Here is a 22,500-nt window from a genome sequence, read left to right as displayed (position 1 = left end):
GGCCTCTCACTGCTGTGGCCTCTCCCGTCGCTCCAGACGCACAGGCCCAGCGGCCATGGCTCACGGGCCCAGCCGCTCCGCGGCACGTGGGATCTTCCCGGACCGGGGCACGAACCCGTGTCCCCTGCATCGGCAGGCGGACTCTCAACCACTGCGCCACCAGGGAAGCCCAAGCAAAATAACTTCTTTTAGTTGTTTTCACTATGTTTGTGCATATTCTCTTAACTGCTGAGCTCCCTGGGAAGCTACATTGATTTACTTGGATGCTTTGCCCGAGTCTTTCTCATTTGGGATTTTTGGTGAGAACATAATCAGAATTTAATATTTTGATTTTTCCAACATTCCAAAGCTATGTTCTTTTTAAGCATTCTGAGAATCTCAAGTTTCTTTAAGCTTTTCCTCCCCTGTGATTTTAAGTTCAAGCCAAACAATTGGATTTATCCTATCACTTCACCCTGAGAGAATTCTGTCAGAAGCAGTATTCATTTTTTTTTAAACTTTTTATTTTATATTGGAGTATAGCCAATTCAGAAGCAATATTCAGGGGCTTCCCTGGTGGTGCAGTGGTTAAGAATCCACCTGCCAATGCAGAGGACATGGGTTTGAGCCCTGGTCCCGGAAGATCCCACATGCCGCGGAGCAACTAAGCCCGTGCGCCACAACTACTGAAGCCCACGTGCCTAGAGACCGTGCTCTGCAACAAGAGAAGCCACGGCAACAAGAAGCCTGCGCACAGCAACAAAGAGTAGCCCCCGCTCGTCGCAACTAGAGAAAACCCGTGCACAGCCACAAAGACCCAACAGAGCCAAAAATAAATAAAATAAATTAATTTTTTCAAAAAAGCAGTATTCAGTTTGCAAGCAAAGCAGGAAAACATCAGCAGTATCCTCAGATTCTCTTAAAATAATTTCCATAATATAATATTGAGGTTTACTGCTTGATATCTTAAGGATATCAAGGATCAATTTTTATTTTTGAACCTCTGTTTCATGAGCAAAACACTTACTTGTTCTTTCCAGCATTGTCCAAGGACAGTAGCTTTATTCTCTAAATACTTTAACAAAACAGAATTTTCTGACTGATCAAGTATGTTTATATGATAAATCAGTGGCCCAGGCATGATTCTAGAAGGTAATGTCCTTTATTCTTTAATTTTATTATTATTTTACTTGGATTAACTTCTATTATAAACTTCTATTTATAAATATTTGATCTAGCTCACAATATTTTGTTCACTTAGACAAACTTATTCATACACTAACATGAAAACCTATATACAAAGGGGTTATAATATTGAGCCTAGAGTATTTGACTCCTACTCTTGTATCTAACTACTAGTTAGAAATAGGTATAATATTTATATTGCTAGTACTAAGTATAGTCATTTTACTAATAACTGCAGGTGACACAAAAGAAATAAAAAATGGTCTTTGTCTTAAGTGTACTTTTTCAGGTAGGAAGACAAAGCAGAAGAAATGTGCAAGAATAACATGGAAAAAAAATTCTCACCCAGGTATAAGATGGTAACAGCTACCTGGGCCACCAGTGTCAAGCTACTTGAATGCTTATCCTGGCTAAGGCACTGTGCTTAGACCTTGACATGTAGCAGTATCTCATTCACAACAGCTCCATTCTACAGAGGAGAAAAATGAGGCTGCGAAACTTCAGTAACTTGAAATTGGTATTCAAACCAACATCTCATATCAAAACCATGCTCTTAACTATATAGTACTGCCTGCCTGATAGAGAGTAAGGGATAGAATATTTATTTTCCTTTGCTTTTAAAAAAAACCGTTGTCTACTATTTTATTTATTTTTTTACAGCTTTGTTGAGATACAGTTGACAAATAACATTGTGTGAGTTTAAGGTGAACAAGGCATACAACATATTGATTTGATACACTTATACATTGTCAAATGATTACCACAGCTAAATACCTCCATCATGTCATGTAATTATCATTTCTTCTTTGTGGTGAGAGTATTTAAGATCTACTCTCTTGGCAACAGTCCTTTACTCCTGATATGTCAATTGCAAACCTCTTGAAAATGAGAATGATGTTACCTAATTCCTTTGTGTCGCCCAGGACCCTGCACAATGCTGGGCACAGTATAAATGTTGCAACTTCCCCAAGGATGAACTGCAAACAGGATTACCAAAATCTTGGCAACTAGCAGCATAAACTTGGTGTGCTAGACCTTTTCTAAAAGAAAGAGCATAACGTAATAGGTATCAGGTGGTTTTCTCATGATTTGCATATCCACTAAACTCATGATGCCTCTCTGGGATTTTTCATCTGACCTTTGGTCTCAGTTCACTTCCTCTACCTTTAAGAGGCAACTCAATCTTCACCTCTTCTGTGGAGGAAACATTTCCTGACTTCCTGAGGTAGAGGGGGCTGTTTTCTCCTTGGTGTTCTACTACTAGTATCACACTTCATAGCACACATGGTACAGTATGTAGCACTGGTGTGTGTGGGGATGGTGCATTTATAGGGAAGCCTGAGAGGAGCCCATTGCCATCTGGTGGGGAGATAAATTTCTAACGCAACATACATCTCATATCATGGCAGTGTAGATTTACATGACATGTTCAAGGCATCTCATGTGCGGTATAATATTTATTGAGTGTGTGATAGATAGATAGATAGAAAGGAAGAAAAAGTTTTCCTTGACCCTCTTAGGGTTCCTGGCTGGGTCTGAAAATGAAACTGACAAAGACAGATGAAGAGGAGAAAAGCCTACAAATTTATTTAACATAAGTTTTACATGACACAGAAGTCTTCATAAGGAAATGAAGACCCACGGAAACAGAACTGAGTATTTTTTATTTATTTATTTATTTATTTTTGCGGTACGCGGGCCTCTCACTGTTGTGGCCTCTCCCGTTGCGGAGTAGAGGCTCCGGACGCGCAGGCTCAGCGGCCATGGCTCACGGGCCCAGCTGCTCCGCGGCACGTGGGATCTTCCTGGACCGGGGCACGAACCCGTGTCCCCTGCGTCAGCAAGCGGACTCTCAACCACTGCGCCACCAGGGAAGTCCTAGAACTGAGTATTTTTATGCTAGGTTTGATGAAGAGAGGATAGTCATGGAAGAATATGATAGGTCAGAGAGTATGAGGTAATTGAAGTAAACTGGAGAAAACTTAGCAAAGCTGGTTTGTTAAGGATTCTTCTCTGGGTCCATTTGTCTTTGGAGGTAAGAATGCTCCTTTCCCACAGGTATAGGGTGAGCACCTCTCACAGGAGGCTTTTTGAACTATTTCAGAGAAGGATGGTAGTGGGGAGGAAGGTCAGAGTGACCGTCTTGCTTCTACTGTTTTCTCAAACTCTTTCCACTTAAAATAGTCGATATGCCAAGGTGCCATATTTTGAGGAAGCAAGTCCTCAATCATTAAAATCATTAGTAAAGCATTACTCAAATTGCCCCACTAGAAACTTTTCAAGATTTTAATAGCTGCTCCTTGAAAATAAAGGCTTTAGTGGTCAAATGAGTTTGATAAATTCAAGATTAAATAAAGTTAAACTTTTAAATGTATGCTATAATTTTTCCCTGCAATACTTCTCAAAACTCAACATGCGGATGTGCATTGTGAATCTCCCAAGTGTGAATCCAGTATGCGGCATTTCCTAATCATACTTGCCCATAGAATTCCCTCATTTTTCATGCCCTGTAGAACATAGTGTGGAGACTGACTTCATGGTTGAGAGTAGAGAAAGATATGAATGTCATCACAGATTAATTGCTTGGTTTTGGGTCAGCACTTTAAGCCATAGTTTCCTGATCTGCAAAATGGGGATAATACCTATATCTCATATTGTTGTTGGCAAAACATGGAAGGTTTATAAAATGTCTAGGAATTCTCAGTAGATCATCGCAATTACGATTGTTAACAATAATATATCTGGGAGCTGGGACTTCCCTGGAGGCGCAGTGGTTAAGAATCCGCCTGCCAATGCAGCAGACACGGGTTCGAGCCCTGGTCCGGGAAGATCCCACATGCCGCAGAGCAACTAAGCCCATGCACCACAGCTACTGAGCCTGCACTCTAGAGCTCACGAGCCACAACTACTGAAGACCGCACACCTAGAGCCCATGCTCAGCAACAAGAGAACCCACCGCAATGAGAAGCCCGCGCACCACAATGAAGAGTAGCCCCCGCTCACCACAACTAGAGAAAGCCCGCGCAGCAACAAAGACCCAATGCAGCCAAAAATAAATAAAATTAAAAAATATATATATATATATATCTGGGAGCTGCCTATTCATCTTCGGAACCCCTGTGCTTTGCAGAGTACTGGACCTGAAGTTCACTTGAGTTCAGACTGTTACACATGGCTCAGCTTCAGCATGTGGGCGGCCCAAAGGCTTCCCTACTAACTGTATCCTTTGTCCTTTAACAGGATTGGAGTCAATCTTAGATGAGTCCTGTTCTGGTCATGGTCCTGTTGCTTAGTATCTTCTTATAAAAAACAAAAATAAGATAAAAGAAGAAATGAGGTTTGAACTAAGTAACCTCTAGAGTTCATGTTCTCTAAAACTCTAAGGGATGGAAGTTTCCTGGTGGTCCAGTGGTTAGGACTCAGCGCTTTCACTCCCATGGGCCAGGGTTCAATCCCTGGTCAGGGAACTAAGATCCCTCAAGCCTTGCAGTGCAGCCAAAAATAAAATAAAAGGGGCTTCCCTGGTGGCGCAGTGGTTAAGAATCCGCCTGCCAGTGCAGGGGACACGGGTTCGAGCCCTGGTCTGGGAAGATCCCACATGCCGAGGAGCAACTAAGCCCGGGTGCCACAGCTACTGAAGCCCACGCACCTAGAGCCCTTGCTCTGCAACAAGAGAAGCCACCACAATGAGAAGCACGTGCACTGCAACGAAGAGTAGCCCCTGCTTGCTTGCAACTAGAGGAAGCCCTCATGCAGCAACGAAGACCCAACACAGCCAAAAATAGATTAAATAAATAAATAAATTTAAATAAATAAAATAAAAAACAAAAATTAAAAAAACAAATTTTTAACCCAATGCAGCCAAAAATAGATAAATTAGATAAATAAATGAATAAATTTAAATAAATAAATAAAATAAAAACAGAATAAAAAACAAAATTTTAAAAAAACAAATTTTTAACCTAATGCAGCCAAAAATAGATAAATTATTAATAAATAAATAAATAAATTTAAATAAAATAAAAAACAAAATTTTAAGGGAGACCAAAAGTAATTCTCAGGCTGCCACAGTTAGAGTTTTTGTACTATTTTGACTGGGCTGATGAGTACAAGTGTCTATGCACCACTTTATTTTCTTCACTTAGAAAGGCCACTTTAAACTGATTGCCATCAATATTCTTTTTTTTTTTACATAGAAAAGGTGAATATTTAATACACCTGTAAATGTTTATTTCCTTTTCCCTTTGCAGAGCAAACCAATTTTTAATTCAGGAGTGGCATGCAATCAAAACCTATTGATATTTACATCATTTGGAAATATCTCAATGTATTAATTTATTTGAAAATGCATATAATATTCTTGATATAAAGGAATTTGACTTTGGTTAATATTTCATTTTATCAGATTATATATCAGTTATATATGAATACACAGCACTGTAAACTAGAATTTATGCCTGGAAGTCATTTTGATACATCTCCTCCCTGACCTCTATTTACCAGCCAGTGCAGCTGTGGGGTGGTTCTCTGTGTAGGATTCAGAAACAATGCAATTTTTGAAGTCAACCAGATGTTTTCCATTTCAAAGGAAAAGATCACACTTAGTGAAGTATTTATTTATAAGCTTCACAACAAAACAAAATGATTATAAGAAAACTTTCAAGGGACACAGGTCGTAGAAACCAACTGAACACCACAGCTTTCCCAACTTCCTGGGAAGTTGCAAAAGAAATACCTGTACACAAAAGTTGACCTTGTGCTGGCTGCAAAGATTTGTAGATTAAGGTTATAATGATCAATAAATTACAACGAGAGTTACCATTACAATCTGATGAGAGACTCCCACTTTGCCTTTATTTGGTTTCTATCCACTTTTTCCAAAAACACGTCCTGTAATATACATACAAAGGAGTGGTTTTTAAAGCATGTCCTAAAATGATGTCTATGGAAACTTAAGGAATACTTTGGGAATAAATTTCCTCAAAACAAAAACAAAACCAACACGTTTTAAAAATCGAAAGTGAAAATAGGTGTAACTTGTTAGTGACTAATCATTGGAGACACCAGGTTTGGTATTCGAGCAGTGACTAGATTTAAAGAAAATCATCATTTGAGTAGTTTTCTTCTCCTTTTATTCTTTCTTTCTTTTTTTTAAAGGAACCAAACTGTTGATCTGGGGGACACCCACTTGAAAAAGGCTCAAAGCTCTTCTGGACAAGGCAGCGCCAGCCGGGCCCGGAGGTTCAGCGCCTCCCGCGGACGCTCCACCTGCGCGCAGCCAGCGAGGTTTCCGGGAACCGGGGCGCGGCGCTCGGCGGGCCGAGGCGGGTGAGTGGGTGCCCCGTTCCCCTCCTGCCATCCCCGCTTCTAGTGGTCCAGGGCTGGAGAGGCAGTGGATGGCGACGAGGCAGGTTCCGCGGGACTCGGGACCTCCTGCGGGGAGACGCCCGGCGGAGAGCCGGGGGCGGACGGGGGCCGGGCGCAGAGCCCCAGCGCCGCGCCCCTGCGCTGCCCGCTGCCGGGGTCGCAGGGACCACACAGCCACCGAGGGGACGTGCCTGCCCCCGGCCCACGGAGCCTTCTCTGTGCCGTCCCGGCCTCTGACCCCGTCTCCTTTGCTTTGCTTCATTTCGGAAATTGAAACTTAAAATGGTTTGTGTTTCCCCACTGTTCTTGTAGTGTCTCTGGAGACAGTTGTTAGGAAAACAGATTCCTTCAGGACATTTACTCTGTTGGCAGGAGGAGCAGGTTTTGGCAGCCGTACCTCACTTTTCAGAATATGCAGGGGTTTTCTTGAAAGAGACGTCCAAAAGAGAATGCGACGTTTCCCTATCTATACAACATGCATTAGTTTAAAAAACAAAAACAAAACAAAACAAAAACAACTTTGTGCATCACCACCTCCTTTTTTCCTTCCTTCTCCTCATTTCCTTTCTTTTTGCCGCCAGGCATGCATATGGGAAGATTTGCTTCTATCAGGCGGGGTGGGGGTGGGGGGGTGGGGGGGCATCACGGTGATGTGAGTATATTAAGGGAAATAGGTGGTGAATTGGTATAGGTGATTTGTGCTGGTTTTTTCATTCGCTGCCATAACAAATCACCACAGACTTAGTGGCTTAAAATCCACAAGTTTATTATCTTAAAATTCTGCTGGTTAGACGTTCAACTGGGCGTCACTGGGCTAAAATCAAGGCGTCTTCAGGGCTGCCTTCCTTCCCCGAGGCTAATGCGGTGAACCTGTTTTCTCATCTTTTCCAGCTTCTGTAGACTGCTCACCTTCTTTGGCTCAGTGGTGCCCTTTCTCTATCCTCAAAGCCAGCAGTGTTGCATTTCTCTGACTATTCTTCTGTTGTCACATCTTACTCTGATTCTGCTCTTCTGCCTTCCTCTTTCACTTTGTAGAAGGACCCTGGTGATTACATTATTTCCCCACCAATAATCCAGGAAGATCTTTGTATTTATATATATGTATATATTTTTTTGGCTGTGTTGGGTCTTTGTCGCTGCATGTGGGCTTTCTCTAGTTGTGGCGAGCAGGAGCTACTCTTTGCGTAGCACGGGCTCTAGGCAAGCAGGCTTCAGTAGTTACAGCACATAGGCTCAGTAGTTGCGGTGCGCTGGCTCAGTAGTTGTGGTGCACGGGCTTAGTTGCTCCGCGGCATGTGGGGTCTTCCCGGACCAGGGATCGAACCCGGTTCCCCTGCACTGTCAGGCAGATTCTTAACCACTGCACCACCAAGGAAGTCCAAGATCGTTATATTTTGAAGTCAGCTGATTAGCAACCTTAATTCATTCTACAACTTTAATTCTCCTTTGCAGTGTAACCTAACATATTCACAGATTCTGAGGGTTAGCATGTGGGCATCTTTAAGGGGACCATTATTCTGCCTACCATTTGACTGTATAAAAGGAAAGCTATTACTGTACATCCCATTTATGCAAAGAGGGAAAGTATCCAGTTACTAGATATGCTGTAAGAAGTCCTGGGAATATTATGTAGTAGACCATTCATATGAGTTAAATATATTATTGAGAGCCTTTATTACAAGCCTTTATTATTATTCTTAGTCTATATTAAGAATATAGGGCTTCCCTGGTGGCGCAGTGGTTGAGTCCGCCTGCTGATGCAGGGGACGCGGGTTCGTGCCCGGGTCCGGGAGGATCCCACGTGCCGCGGAGCGGCTGGGCCCGTGAGCCATGGCCGCTGAGCCTGCGCGTCCGGAGCCTGTGCTCCACAACGCGAGAGGCCACAACGGTGAGGCCCGCGTACCACAAAAAAAAAAAAAAAAAAAAAAGAATATAGACTAAAAGAACAGTTAAATAATGTTGCAGTTTCTGCTTTCTGGAAATGTAATAAGAGAACTTCACATGCCTAGGATGTCCTGAGCTGAATAAATACCTCAGTCAAGATACTGCACAATTCTATAAACATTGAGTGTTTTCAGTGTGTGAATGTGTATTGTGCTCTGAATGGATACAAGGAAGAATGGACGTGGTCCCTGGCCTCAAGGTCATGACCATCTAGTCATGGAAAATGACACAGGTACACAAATAAAGCTCCCCAAAAGAGATAATAGCGGGAGAAGTAAAATCATTTGAGGGAATCAGACAACGCTTCAAGAACTTGGAGGGGAATTTGGGATGGATGTTGAACAGTAGGGTTTCATTAGGTGGAGGTTAAGGTTGGGAGGGGAGGAAGGATGTGACATTGAGGGACAGGAGGGAGAAGAGAAACCCTTAGAGTGTTCAGTGTGGTTAAGGGACTTGGTCCAGGAGTTGTCTAAATAAGACTAGTTGGGGTTAGATTGTGTAAGACTTGGGATGAATACCGTTATAAGGACTCTGCAGTTAACGCAATAAAGAGCTACTTATATATACCTTTTTTATTTTTAAACTCCTCAAACTTACAGAAAATCTGCAAGTAAAAAATTGTCTTTTTCCTGAGTTATTTGAGAGTAGGTTTCATGACCAATCGCCCTGGAATTCTTATTTATTTCCTACAAAAAAGATGTTCTCTATGTAACTACAATACAGTGATTAAAATCAGAAAAATTAATATTGATACATTATGCCATCTAATCCTTGGATCTAATTTAAATTTTGCCAGTTGTCCCTATAATATCCTATAACAAAAGGACCCAGTTCAGAGTTATGCATTGTGTTTAGTTGTGATGTCTCTTTAATCTCCTGCCTGGGACAGTTTCTCAGTCTTTACTTGGCTTTCATGAACTTGACACTTTTGAAGAGAACAGACCAGTTTATCTCATGTTTCCTCTTGTTTAGATTCGGCTCATGCATCTTTGGCAGGAATATCATAGGAATCGTGCTGTGTTCTCGGTGTGCCTATCATATGTCAGATGATTTTGATGTATCTCATTATTTACTTTGATTACTTCATTATGGTGTGGTCCGCCTGGCTTCTTCACTGTAAAGTTATTCTTTTCCCCTTTGAAATTAGTGTTTTGTGGAGAAGTATTTCTTTTGTTTGTTTTGTTTTGAGAAGCTTTATTCATAATAGCCCCAAACCAGAAATAACCAAATAGCCCACCAACAAGAGAATGAATAAACAACTTGTAGGCTGTCCATGCATGGAATACTACACAGCAATAAAAAGGAACAAACTACTAATACATGCAATAACAAGGACAAGTCTCCAAAACATGTTGAGCTTAAAACTCTAGCACATATAAAAGGGTGCATACCAAATGATTCCACTTATATGAAGTGCAATAACAGGTTGTTCAGTGTAAGGAAATTTTAACACAATTAAAAACAATCATTTCTTGAGTGTAGACTATATCCCTGGCACTCTTTTGGGTACTGTTAGGGTAGCGTTCTGGATGAACTAAAGCATACTTTAGAGAACAAAACAAAAATCATAGCCCTTACAGTGCTTATATTCTTGTAGGTTAGCTTGACATGTTCGAAGCAAAAGGGCAAACTGATATTTATCCCCATTGAAATTGTTGATCTCCTTCGAGGGCTTGTCAATGACAGGACTGGTGAGTGCTCAGAACACCTAAATGATTGAGATTGCACTGGATTTTGGTTTGCAGTACTTGTGGGTAAGTATTTTGAAACTAATTAAATGGTCCTTTCCTCACAAAACTATCAATTTATCTATCTATGTATCTACCTATCTAGCTAGCTAGCTATGTTTACCGACTCATAGTTCTCTGTTTTGCTCAGTGGATTTAATTATTACTGTCATTATTTATTTCTGTGCTTAATTGATTCCCAGATTTGTGCAGTGAGAACCTCATCAAGGTGGACTCTATGTTCTTGTGACATATCCTCATCATTCTTTGAGCACTTCTTGCTTTCTGACATCATAAGATGCTTGTCTTGTACTTTTCCTGTCCTACTTCTAGAAGCAGCCATTTCTCTGAATAGCCTTGGTTCCTGGTAGCTGAGAATGGTACTAGAAACTAAATTCTGGGTGCTAGATGTGCTCACTGCTGTTGTCTTTGTTTCCAGGCCCTTTTAGCAGACAGAACTGAGGAATATCACACACTCACACACATATCTATATTTAAATTTCTGTACTTTTCTATCAACATATCAGAAATCATAAGATTATGCTGATATCTCCAGTTCCAATTCATAGCATCCATTCTATTTTTCTCCCTTTGCACTTTTTTTTTTTTTTTGATTTTCTGATTTTCTGAGTCAGGTTTTTCATCAGAGAACGTGATTATAAATATGCAGAGGGAGAGCTTCCCTGGTGGCGCAGTGGTTGAGTCCGCCTGCCGATTCAGGGGACACGGATTCATGCCCCGGTCCAGGAAGATCCCACATGCCGCGGAGCAGCTGGGCCCGTGAGCCATGGCCACTGAGCCTGCGCGTCCGGAGCCTGTACTCCGCAACGGGAGAGGCCACAACAGTGAGAGGCCCGCGTACCGCAAAAAAACAAAAAAACCAATGAGAGATGTTTAAAAAAAAAAAAGGAGAACAAAAAAATAAAACCCCAATGAGACACCACTTCACATCTATTAGAATGGGCGTCATGAAAAAGACAAGAGGTAACTGTAAGGCCAACTGGCCCGAGGCAGGGGAACACAATCAGATTCACAGGTTGCATCAGACCGAAACTCTCCGGACCACCCAGTTCCAGGAACTGACCTGGGGACTTTGAACCCGGCCCAGCCTTCCCGCCTTTCGAGGGGCGGGACTAACGGTCCCCCAGGATACCCGGAAAGACCACCAAATAAGGAATACCCTGCGCCCTCCCAGATTCACCACACCCCTTTCCCTTCTTCCCCTATAAAATCTTGCCCAACCCTCGCCCGGGTGCGACTTCTCTGGCCCCTTTCTCTTGGACCAGTGAACCTCGCCCGGGAGCACTCCCTAATAAAGCTCACTTGAAGCTTTCCTCTGTTTCGCGGTGCCGTTTGGTTAAGATCCGACCTTACAGTAACAAATACTGGAGAGGGTGTGGAGAAAAGGGAACCCCTGTGCACTGTTGGTGGGAATGTAAATTGGTGCAGCCGCTATGGAGAACAGTATGGAGGATCCTCAAAAAGTTAAAAGTAGAACTACCATATGACCCCTTTTTTTGGACACTGCTTGTGTTCACACTGAGTAAACTAAGCCATGACTAATTTTTTGCTAGTCTTCTATTTTATTTTTAGAGAAGAATACATGTCTTTTCTGTTTCTTCTATAGGAATAGTGAGAATTTAGCCACTTGAAATCTTGGAAGATTGTATTAACAGACACATTATTAATGTGCTTCTAAAACAATAACTGTTGTGATAATCCTTGTGTCATATTTGATCTGGGACAACTCCATCTTAGTAAATTGATATGCAGGCAAGGTTTCTTAACTTTTTTGGTGCCAGTCTGAAAAAGCTTGTGGGCCTTTCTCAAAATAAAGTTTTTAAGTTGTATAAAACAAAATACATAGAATTATAAAGGAAACCAATTATATTGAAATATGATTATCAGGTTATTTAAAAAGCAAATATTTAATATAGTAATATATATCAATATACTACAGTTTATTACAAGACCTAGTCATGAGTTTAATAACTATCATAATTTTGAAGCAGGGTTAAACACAAGCAATGTTTCAGGATATCTGGAAGAGTTAAAATATTTTATGAAAATATCTGTACCGTCTTGGTGACTTTTGTCACAGGGGCTGCAAATACTATGTGGCTTTTTGCCTATATTCATATTTGAAGAGAATGCTAAGTTTCAATAAGAGGTTATTAGAAATAAAGATGAAGTTTTTTTCCTGTCCAAGTGTATGAACTCAGGAGGGTTTGTGAAAACCCCTGTACGCATAGAGGAACGGTGTTTGGAGGTCTTTTTACTCCATTACATTTGGGGAGTATAATAGGGAGAATTAAATATTTAAATAAAAACCTTTGAAAAAGTCTAGAAGACCAAAATAATAGTCTTTTAAAATGGAGCATCATATTATGATTGAAATGAGAACTACAAAGGAATGTTAATACCTATTATTTTCTCTTACGGTGTTGAAAAGCAAAGAATTTTTAGAACCTTTTTATATGTTTATAGGTGTGAAAGTTATTTGAAATAGAGACTTTGGATATAATCCTCATGATAATAAAGACTTCGGTGATAGGAAATAACATATAGCAAAGAAGAGATGTTTCTTCTGTAAGAGGGTAAAAGTTACTTTTTCTTGAATTTGTGTGTTTGTACTATTTTTAAACTATTTACCTTTTATAGTAATTAGGGAATCATGGCAACTGATGAAGATAACAAAGAACAAGTTCTTAAGGAGTATGGGCCAGCTGAAGAATTTATGAAAGATGAACAAAACCAGGTAAAAAGGAAAAATTACTGAGTACTATTAAAAATTAACTTACATCTATTTTGCAGCGAGGCATGTTTCATATGTCTTTGTCCAACATTATGTTGAATTTGGAAGAATATTAGGGTTTTCAGTTTTCTTTACCTCTATTATTCAAGACTGACAAGAAGAATCATATTTCTTTTCTTTCTCTTACACAGCTTACAATGTTAGCTGCTTTTTCACTTCCTCTCTCATTTCTTTGATTTGCACCTAGAAGTTAAGAGTTTCGTTAGCAATTATCCAATTAGACCTAAGAGGGAATGGAGGCTCAGGTAGTTAAACCACTTACTCAAGGCCATCTGTCTGGCATATCAAGGCAGCTATACTGTGGGAATCACAGAAAAAAATATTTATAAATTGCCCCAGAGTAACATATGTCCACAGTTATGGTGCAGCTTAAAAGTCATATTGGAGTCACAAATAGTTAGGAAGGAATTGACAGAGCACTGAACTAAGATCCAGAAGACGGGTATCAATCCTTGCTCTACTATAAACATTTTTGTGACTTTGGTTTAGTGTGAAAAGTGGTTTCCTTTTTTGTATAATAGAGATAATAATCCTTGGCAGTGTTAAGAAAGTCGACAGGTGATGATGTAAAACATTTGACAAAGGTATTATTCACGTGATCATATTTATTTTGAGACTGTCTAATGTCTTTCTTTGCCTTGTTCAAAGTGAGAGAAATTTTGCTTCTTTAATTAATTAGAAAAATGAGGTCGGGGCTGGGACTTCCCTGGTGGTCTAGTGGGTAAGACTTCACGCTCCCAATGCAGGGGACCCGGGTTCCATCCCTGGTTGGGGAACTAGCTCCCACGTGCATGCACAGCTAACAAGTCCACATGCCGCAACTAAAGATCCCACATGCTGCAACAAAGATCCCGTGTGCCACAACTAAGACTTTGTGCAGCCAAAATAAATAAATATTAAGAAAAGAGAAGAAAAATGAGGTCGGGACTGTTTAAATTTTGGGTGTTATTTTATTTCCTTTTTATTTTTAGAAATTAATTAGTGAAATTGAAAAGGAAAATATTCAGTTAAAGGAGGAGATCCAAAAGCTTGAAGCTGAGTTGCAAGCGACAACCGGGAACTCCCAGGTACTTCTTTAATTATTTTATGTATCTCATTTTTCACAGACCCCATTTTTCAGGAAAAGCAATTTATCGATACAGAATTCATTTCTAAAACATTATGGTCATCCATGGCACCACTGTTTGCAACAGCCCCAAACTGAGAGCAGTAGGATGAATTAATAAATTAGGGTGTATTCACACAGTGGACTACTACACAACGATGAGAATGAACAGGCTACAACTGTATGCAATAACATCGATGAATTTCATAAACACAGTGCTGAGCCAGAAAAGGGGAAACAGGGCACACCATATGCTTCTGTTGAAATAGAGCATGAAAACACGATGTTAGAAGTTAGTATGGTGGTTACTCCTAGAGGCAGGTAGGAACTGGAAGGGAACCCAAGAGGGCTTCTGGGGTGTTGGTCTTGTTCTGATTATTAATCTGGGTGCTGGTCACAGGTGTGTGATCACTGTAGAATTTCATCTTGCTGCACACTTATGCTAATACATGTTTTAATATTCATGTATATGTTAATCCAAAACTACCCCCAAATGATGGTCATTATCAATCACTTTTGGATCAAATTCTTGGTCTTCTCACCAAGTTCTTTTATTGTTCTCCTCATCCAAGTAATTTAAGTGAGTTTCACAGTTAAAAAGAAATTGGATGAGTATCTTCATTTAAATTCTTAATTTCTCCTGTGTTTGAGTTAGACATAGCTTTCACTCCTTTTTTCTTCATAACAACCCAGGTTGTTAAAAAAAATACTTTAAACAATTTAAATGCTTAAAGCATTGTCACTTTTTGTTTCTGAAATGGGGGATAGGATGTTGAATATCAGGAAGTGAAGTTTCCGGTGTTTGTGAGATTTAGAGAAGTCTCTGTTAAGATTCTGGATACTTCTCAGGCTGGAGCCAGAATCATTTAGTCCTACAACGCAAAGGGCCTCGGGAACCCAGCCAGCTCAGTTCATTCACTTCACAGAGGACTGAAACTGGGGTCTAGAGAGCATAAGTGAATTGCTCCCTGCCACGGTCTACTCAGGACTAGAAGCAGGCATTCTCACTCTCACTCCGGAAAGCTCTTGACTTCTCAGGGTATACTGGATGTTTCTACATTATTGGGAAACACTCTGCCTTTTCTCAAGACACTGCAGATCGTTTTGAAGTCAGAGTTATGGTAATCAGAAATTCTACCAAAGTTGCATGTAGAATAAATGTCAGATGAGATCAAATGACTCACTTGATATTTCTAATGTCTTTGCGATAAAACCTTTTCTTGCAACATGTAAAATGACCATGGGAAATAGAAACGCAAACACTCAATTCATTTGTGCATTTATGTGTGGTTGTACTGACTGTTCATCCCAGTGATTTTAAGCGGCTAAGTATAACCCCTTAACTTTATCCTCCAGATTACAGATCTTGCTGGTAGTGTCCCTTCACATTTTTATAAACCTCAGTTGGGGTAATGGCTAAAAAGTTGATGGGCAGGTGTTGAGGAAGGGGGAATTTAAATTTGATAAACTTTAAGTCATTGAATTCACGAGTCTTTCTTTTTGGATGAAGTTATCTGAGTTTGCCATCAAAATAACCATATACACCTGACTCTATTTCATACCTCTTTGCAGTGAGGGTAAATATACTGTGCAATGATTTCTTTGTGAGATAGCTTATTATTGGCACAGTTGTTCAAAGGGCTTTAGACTCAAACACCACACAATATTGACCAGTTTAAACACTTAGAAAAAGTGAGAGATTATATATTTACAATTTCATCTGTGAAATAATATTGAAGGATCAACATCTGACTACATTACTGAGTACTTCCCTGGGAAGAAGCAATTACTAAAGATATTAAATAAGACCACGCTCAGTATTCCATGGGGCTCTGAAGTCAGTGGAGAGTGAATTATTGGATGATCAAATCACATTATCATTGGAAGGACTTAAGTTATTTCTTGTCTTGATTTTAATCAAACATTTCTGTTTGAATTAGATTAACGAGGATATTCCCGAAACAAAGATAAAGTTCACAGCTGTAGAGAATCCTGAGAGTGACAGCCAGTTTTCAAATACCTCCTATTCGTGTCAAGTGAGCTCAAAAGTCCCTTATGAGCTACAAAAAGGACAAGCACTTATCACCTTTGAAAAAGAAGAAGGTATGATTCATGTTCAAAAATTTGACCATGTTACCTTTGGAAAGCACTGGGACTTTCAAAGAGTTTTTGTAGATATTTGGCCATTGCTTTACAATTTTTACATTTATCATTTCATCTCATCCTCATAGTGACACCCTGAGGTAGGTATGATTATCCCCATTTTACAGATGCGAAAACTGACTCTGAGACGTTGAGTGACTTGAACATGATCACTCATTCAGGACGTGACAATGCTGGGACTCAAGCCCAGGTGTTGTGATGTCCAATACCAATGCCTTTCTACTGCAACTGCTACCTGCAAATGATAATACTAGTGATAATGTTTCAAGGTTGTAAAGCTCTACATCATTCTAGGAGAGTTCTCACAGACATTATCTCATTGTATACTCACATGAATCCATGAAAGAAATAAGATAGAGAGTTACTATTTACATTTTATAACTAAGAAAACAGATTCTCAGGTGTTTAAGTGATTTACCTAAATGCACAAGACCTGTGAATGGCAAGAGCCCTGGAATCAGAGATTTGGGAGTGGGACCTGATGTTTGCCACGTCCGCCGTGGTGTGGGACCCTCTTGAGATCTGGGGGCACCTTAATGAGGAGAATCTGGCTTTGAGTGCCAGCTGTGCCCCTTTCTAGAAGTGTAACTTGGTTGGGTTCTTTATAAATCTCAATTTCTTTATGACACATTTTGTGGCAGTACCTACCTCAGGGGGTTGCTTTGAGTATTAAATGAGAAATGTTGAAAAATACTTAGCACAGTGTCTGATATGTAATAAACACTTAATAAGTGTTAGCTGTCATTATTGCTACATGTTAGGAATTTTTCAGCTAAAGAAACAGAAGCTTACCTAAGATAAGGAACTTGCTCAAGGTCCATACAGGTGATAAATTACAGAGCTGAGAGCCAAACCTCAAGTACCCTTGTATGTTCTACTGTACCAACATTCCTCTGAGCAGGCCACCATCTGGGCTTTTCGTTCTCATATTTTCCAAGTTAGATTAAGTTATGGGTGGGGTCAGATGGTCTTCACAAGCCCTTCCAGTGTTCAGATTCTGGGAATCTATGATTATAACTCATGTCTCCTTGACACCTGGTTTGTTACTATAGTCTGAAAATAAATAGAAAGGCATTCTGGCAGGTCACTATATGCACATACGCTTTGTCCACCCTGGGTCCGCCCCTGCAGCTGAGGGTGAAGGGGGAGGCCAAGAGCCCTGTTGGCAGTTGGCAGTTGGCAGTGGTAATTGAGATATAACTGAAGGATGGAAGTGAGGATTTGGGAAGCAAGGATTCTGCATAGGAATTACCTGGGGATGCTGGGAACAGGATTTTCTTCAAAAACAGCTGCATCACTGCTTCCACGCTTGGCATGGCTCTGAGGTCCTGCTCTTCTGGACAACTTTGGGTTTCTACACAATTAAACAGGAGTTGGCTTTTGACAGAGTCACAGAAGTTGAAACACAAGTAGCCCTCTCAGCTGTGTCAGATCACCAGATGTTGGAGGTTTGGGGGGTGGGGGAGGGGTGGGCATTGGGAGAGAAAGATCATCATCTAAGTATTACTTACAGTTGATAATCTCTGTTATTTTTGCCTGTTGTCAATAACAACAAAAAGATATAATTCAAGTTAGAGAGCCATATCATGGTACAATGAGTCTGAATTCCCACATGACAACGCCCTGTTTTCTAGCCTTGTTTCTCTCTTCCTCCAGCTGTGGTGTGCTGTCTGGTTGTTATAAACACATGTGAGGTTTATAAGACCGAGACTAATTTGTGTCTAGTCTTTATGACATTAGAATAAGCAGCTCCAAATAGCAACAACTGAAGGGTTATAAACTCTTATGTCACACAATTAAAAATAAACACATACCCACATGCATTTTATTTTGGTTTTTTATTATTCTTATTTATTTATTTATTTTTGGCTGCGTCTTAGTTCTCCGACCAGGGATTGAAACCCAGCCCCTCAGCAGTGAGAGCACCAAGTTCTAACCACTGGACCACTAGGGAATTCCCCGCACATTCATTTTAAACTGTCGTATAGTTGCTATTGGATTTCTAATGATGTTTGGCATAATTATATTACTAAGCCTTTCCCATTTGCATGGCTAAATTAGACTAGATAGTTTTGTGATCAGTATATGAAGACTATCGACTGTTTAATGAATGATCTCAAGAGCATTTTAAGAAGAGTAGAATTCTTCATTAAATATGACCAAAAAAAAAAAAAAGACTCACTCTTTGGTATTTAAGTCTTTGTGGTCTTTAATATGTAATCCTGGGGAAATACAGAGACAAGAACAAATATTTATTTCTTTGTTGCTTGTAACATATTAAGGAGCAGTGACAAATGATAAATAAGATTAATTGTCAGAATGGTACTGACCTAAAAAGTTTTCCTAGCTTACTCAACATGGAAGAAATTTCTGGCTGAGCTGTAATGTACTAAGGGAGTTCTCTGATAATTCTGTCTACAGTGGAAAGGAAGGGTGTGTGGCTGTACTGAAGTAATATATGAATTTCTGAAGGATCATCAGGCTTATCTCTTAAGGGATGAATCTAGAACTTGTCGAGAATTTCTACATTGTAATTTTTTGCTGATATATTTTGACATTAATATATCCTACTATGGTGGCAAGACCATCATCACTTAGAAATCCTAAGAAAAATGTAAAAATTAGATCCCTTAAAATTAAAGAAAATTTAAAATATTCAGGATTATTTGTTGTTAAACCAAACATGTAAAAATGTATTGAAATATTGGAAATTAATACTTCCCAATTATTTTTCAGTTGCCCAAAATGTGATCAGAGTGGGGCACCATCACGTGCAGATACAGGATGTAAATGTGAAGGTTATGGCCAGCCCGGTTCCATTAAACTTAGGAGTCAGATTCCAGGTAACATCGTGATTAAAGCGTTTCAGAATTTGTTAAACACGGACACTTTTCTCATCCATATTTCTGAATGTGAACCGATTTCCCAGGTTCACGTAGAAGTGTCTAAAATGAAGATCCATGTTACTGACATTCCTGATGAACTGCCTGAAAGTCAGATGAGAGACAAGCTAGAACTGAGTTTTTGTAAATCCCGCAACGGAGGCGGAGAAGTGGACTGCGTGGAGTACGACAAGCAGTCCCGGAGCGCCGTTGTCACGTTTGTGGAAAGTGGAGGTATTCCCGCACTGAGAGTTAGACAGTACTCTAGCATTTAAATTACGTTCTGCCAGGTCTGAAAGTATCCCTTTCTACTGCTTTTATTTGGAATTTATTAGACAGCATAATAACAGGGGATTTTTTTTTAACCTTATGAAATGGTAGAGTCCTGAAAATGATTTCCCTGAGTGCTACTGAGAATGATAGGATTACAGATAACAAGTACCTACATCTTAGTGCATTCCTATCACGTGCCAGGCATGGAGTCTTTGGTGTTTTATACATATATCTGCTCAGATCCATAGCACAGCTCTGGATGTAGGTGTTATTATACTCATTTTATTGATGAGGAAACTAAGGTGTACTCAAGGTAAGCAGCTTACCCAAGATCGCACAGTGGGTGTGTGGCAGAGAAACATTCTGAAAAAAAAATATATAAAACTGTCTCTTCATCTCACTTATTACGATTGACAAGGATCTCAGGTGGAGGTAATCGATTCCAGGAAGAAAAGGGGGTAATAGAGAGAACAGCTGTTCCTTTTTTAGGTAGAAATGGACTTTTACCAAATCATCTTAGGGAGGTTTATATTCTTATAATGAAAAATAGAAGATTCTCCAAGCTCTTTTGTTAATATGTTCAAATGATTCTCTATGTAAAAATCTCTTCCTCTAGTTAATCTAGTTCTTACGACTTCTCCAGGGTTTGCACATATGATAGAAATCCAAATATACAATTAAAAACCGTTGACTGATTTAAGTTTTTTCATAATAAAGTAATACATGCTTTTTAAAGAAAATTGAAATAATAGAGAACAACATTAATTTAATAAAAATTGAGACATTTCCTTAAATTTCCAAACTTCCCTTTCTCCTGCTATGTAGCTAGTTATGGTTAGGTGAATGTCTTTCCAGATCCTTCTGGAATTGCTGGATAATATGGTAATTCTATGTTTAATGCTTGAGGAACCGCCATACTGTTTTCCACAGTGGCTACACCTTTACATTCCTACCAGCAATGTACCAGGGTTCCAGTTTCTCCACATCCTTGCCAGCAAGGATCTACACTCTTAACCACTGTACTATATTGCTAATTCAAGGTGGACTGGTGAGAGGAGAAAAAAAGTGATTGGATATTCTTACGAACTGTTTCTGTTAAACTCTATGCAATCTTGACACATTACCTCTTTTCCCTCTAGGAAAAAAAGCTGCTAAAAATAAATCTGGTTATTTTTTGTGTTGGAGAAAGTTGATGAATTTTTGTTATTTGCCTTCACTTTTTTTAGATGACATTCAGCACCCCTGCACCTTTGATTAACATCATTATACAGGTTTATTGAATGTCATGTATTAGTTACAGGACAATTAAATAATTTTATATATATAATAGTAATATAGTAATTTGCTATATGTATGTATATGTGTATATATATATATATATGCACAGAAAGAGAGAGAAAGAGAGTATTCTAATCGTAATTTGCATGTGTACTTCTTGAGAGATTGGGAAACACTGGGTTTTGTTAGGATGGCTGGGTTATTTTTTGCAAATGGTTATCACATTTTATGTAGCTCAAGGTAGGTCTATCTGAGGACATCGCAGCTCACTGTGCATTGATTGACTGATAGTTTAAGACAGATGGAGCTATTTAAATCTCATTATCATTTGGTCTTATGTTTTTTAAAATTATGTACTGTGAATTCTTTAAAGTGGACTGTAGAATTTCTTAAAAATTAATCCCTCAAGCCACTGTTTACTCTGACATTCTGTTTGAAGGAGGTTTTAACTTTGTTTAAAAAATGTTTGATATAAAGGAGAAAATAATTTTTAAAAATTTACTTCTAGTTGCTGACAAGATTTTGAAAATAAAAGACTATCCTCTTTATATAAATGAAAACTGCCAGAGAGTTACTGTTTCTCCGTACACAGAAACATACCTGAAAAAGTTTCAGGTAAAGTCATCTCTCTTCTTTCATTTTGGAAACTTATTGCCCGGCCCCATCCCACAGAAAATAAAAAGTTGTGATTCTGTTTCCGTTAGAATCTTATTAATTAACCTAGCCTGCCATCCTGAAAGCTAGAACTCATGCCTAACTCTTGGTTTCGCTTCCCCTCCAGCATTCATTTCGTGACTTGATCTTGTCACTTCCACCTCTCACTACCTCTCTAACTGGTCTCTCTGTCCATAGAGTTGCCCTCCTTTCCTCTATTTGTCACAATGGCACCAGAGTTATCTTTCTGAAACTCAGATCCAACTCTGATATTCTCTTGCTTGAAAATCTTCCTGAGGCCCGTTGTCTCTCTCAAGATAACATCCAAACTATTAAGCAGAGCTTATAAATGTAAAGTTTTATAATTCAAAGCGCTTAGAAAATTTTCTATTTATCTTTTTATTTTGCTTCTTAGGTATTTTCAGGAGTATCTAAGAAGACGGTGCTTCTGACTGGACTGGAAGACCTTCAGATCATAGATGAAGAAACTGTAGAGGATTTTATTAACATTCACTTTCAACGGGAGAAAAATGGAGGTGGAGAAGTCGAGGTAGTCAAGTGTTCCCTTGGGCAACCTTACATAGCATACTTTGAAGAATAGAGTCATGGAATCCTATGAAAATTAGAGCTTTTGAACCCAAATCACTGTTAATGCTTGACAAAAATGAATATCCTTTTCCTTAAAAAAAAAGAATAATTCTTTCGTGTTTGTTTATTCTTAGATACAAAATATATTTCTGTTTTTGAATTCTTTGTTTCCACCTGTGCTGAATGTTTACAAATGCAATAACTATATTAAAACTGTTTTGTTCATAAATTTTGTGGCTGGGTGCCATGTCCATTGAAATGAACCATAAGTGATCCAGTTGTCCGCCTGCCATGTTGGCTCATTCTGTCATGGTCTGAGCCAACAGCAGAATTAAATTCATATTAAAATGCTGGCAGAAATGAAATGCTTTTAGAAAAGATTCTAAACCTAGACCTATCCAATGCTGCCTGCCATCTAAAATAAAGGGAAAAACTAAAAAGAAAAAAGGCTTGGTTTTGCTTCTGATATTTCATTTTTAGGTTTTCAAGTTGTTATACTACCATCAGAAATACTCATTTCTCTCACATTTCTCTTTGGAA

At 39.3% G+C, this 22,500-nt stretch overlaps 1 protein-coding gene across 4 annotated transcripts; it reads left to right on the top strand.

Annotated features, from left to right (window-relative positions):
* The first annotated feature begins 6,351 nt into the window (after positions 1–6,351).
* On the top strand, positions 6,352–22,189 carry NMI (N-myc and STAT interactor). 4 transcript variants are annotated; one of them, XM_049712491.1, is made up of 9 exons: positions 6,355–6,492; positions 10,073–10,229; positions 12,864–12,960; positions 13,989–14,084; positions 16,063–16,225; positions 19,022–19,128; positions 19,215–19,401; positions 21,227–21,333; positions 21,788–22,189. In XM_049712491.1, exons 3-9 carry the CDS (start codon positions 12,877–12,879, stop codon positions 21,971–21,973), a joined length of 930 nt encoding a protein of 309 aa, XP_049568448.1. In that variant the 5' UTR covers positions 6,355–6,492; positions 10,073–10,229; positions 12,864–12,876; the 3' UTR covers positions 21,974–22,189. The 4 variants fall into 4 exon arrangements, with proteins under 4 accessions (XP_012391033.1, XP_033255955.1, XP_049568448.1 ...); XM_012535579.3 differs by lacking the exon at positions 10,073–10,229 and having other exon boundaries at positions 6,352–6,492; XM_012535581.3 differs by lacking the exons at positions 6,355–6,492; positions 10,073–10,229 and adding an exon at positions 10,850–11,186.
* The last annotated feature ends 311 nt before the right edge of the window (positions 22,190–22,500 follow it).

Source organism: Orcinus orca, chromosome 7, assembly GCF_937001465.1.
Source record: "Orcinus orca chromosome 7, mOrcOrc1.1, whole genome shotgun sequence".
Lineage (NCBI taxonomy): Eukaryota > Metazoa > Chordata > Mammalia > Artiodactyla > Delphinidae > Orcinus > Orcinus orca.
Note: the sequence above shows the minus strand (reverse complement) of the source record. Positions and strands in the feature narration are given on the sequence as shown.

Coding starts and splice junctions, on each gene's coding strand:
- NMI (XM_012535579.3), top strand. CDS start 12,877: ATGGCAACTGATGAAGATAACAAAGAACAAGTTCTTAAGGAGTATGGG. Junction 16,226..19,021: donor CACCTTTGAAAAAGAAGAAG/GTATGATTCATG, acceptor ATTATTTTTCAG/TTGCCCAAAATGTGATCAGA. Junction 19,129..19,214: donor ACTTAGGAGTCAGATTCCAG/GTAACATCGTGA, acceptor CCGATTTCCCAG/GTTCACGTAGAAGTGTCTAA.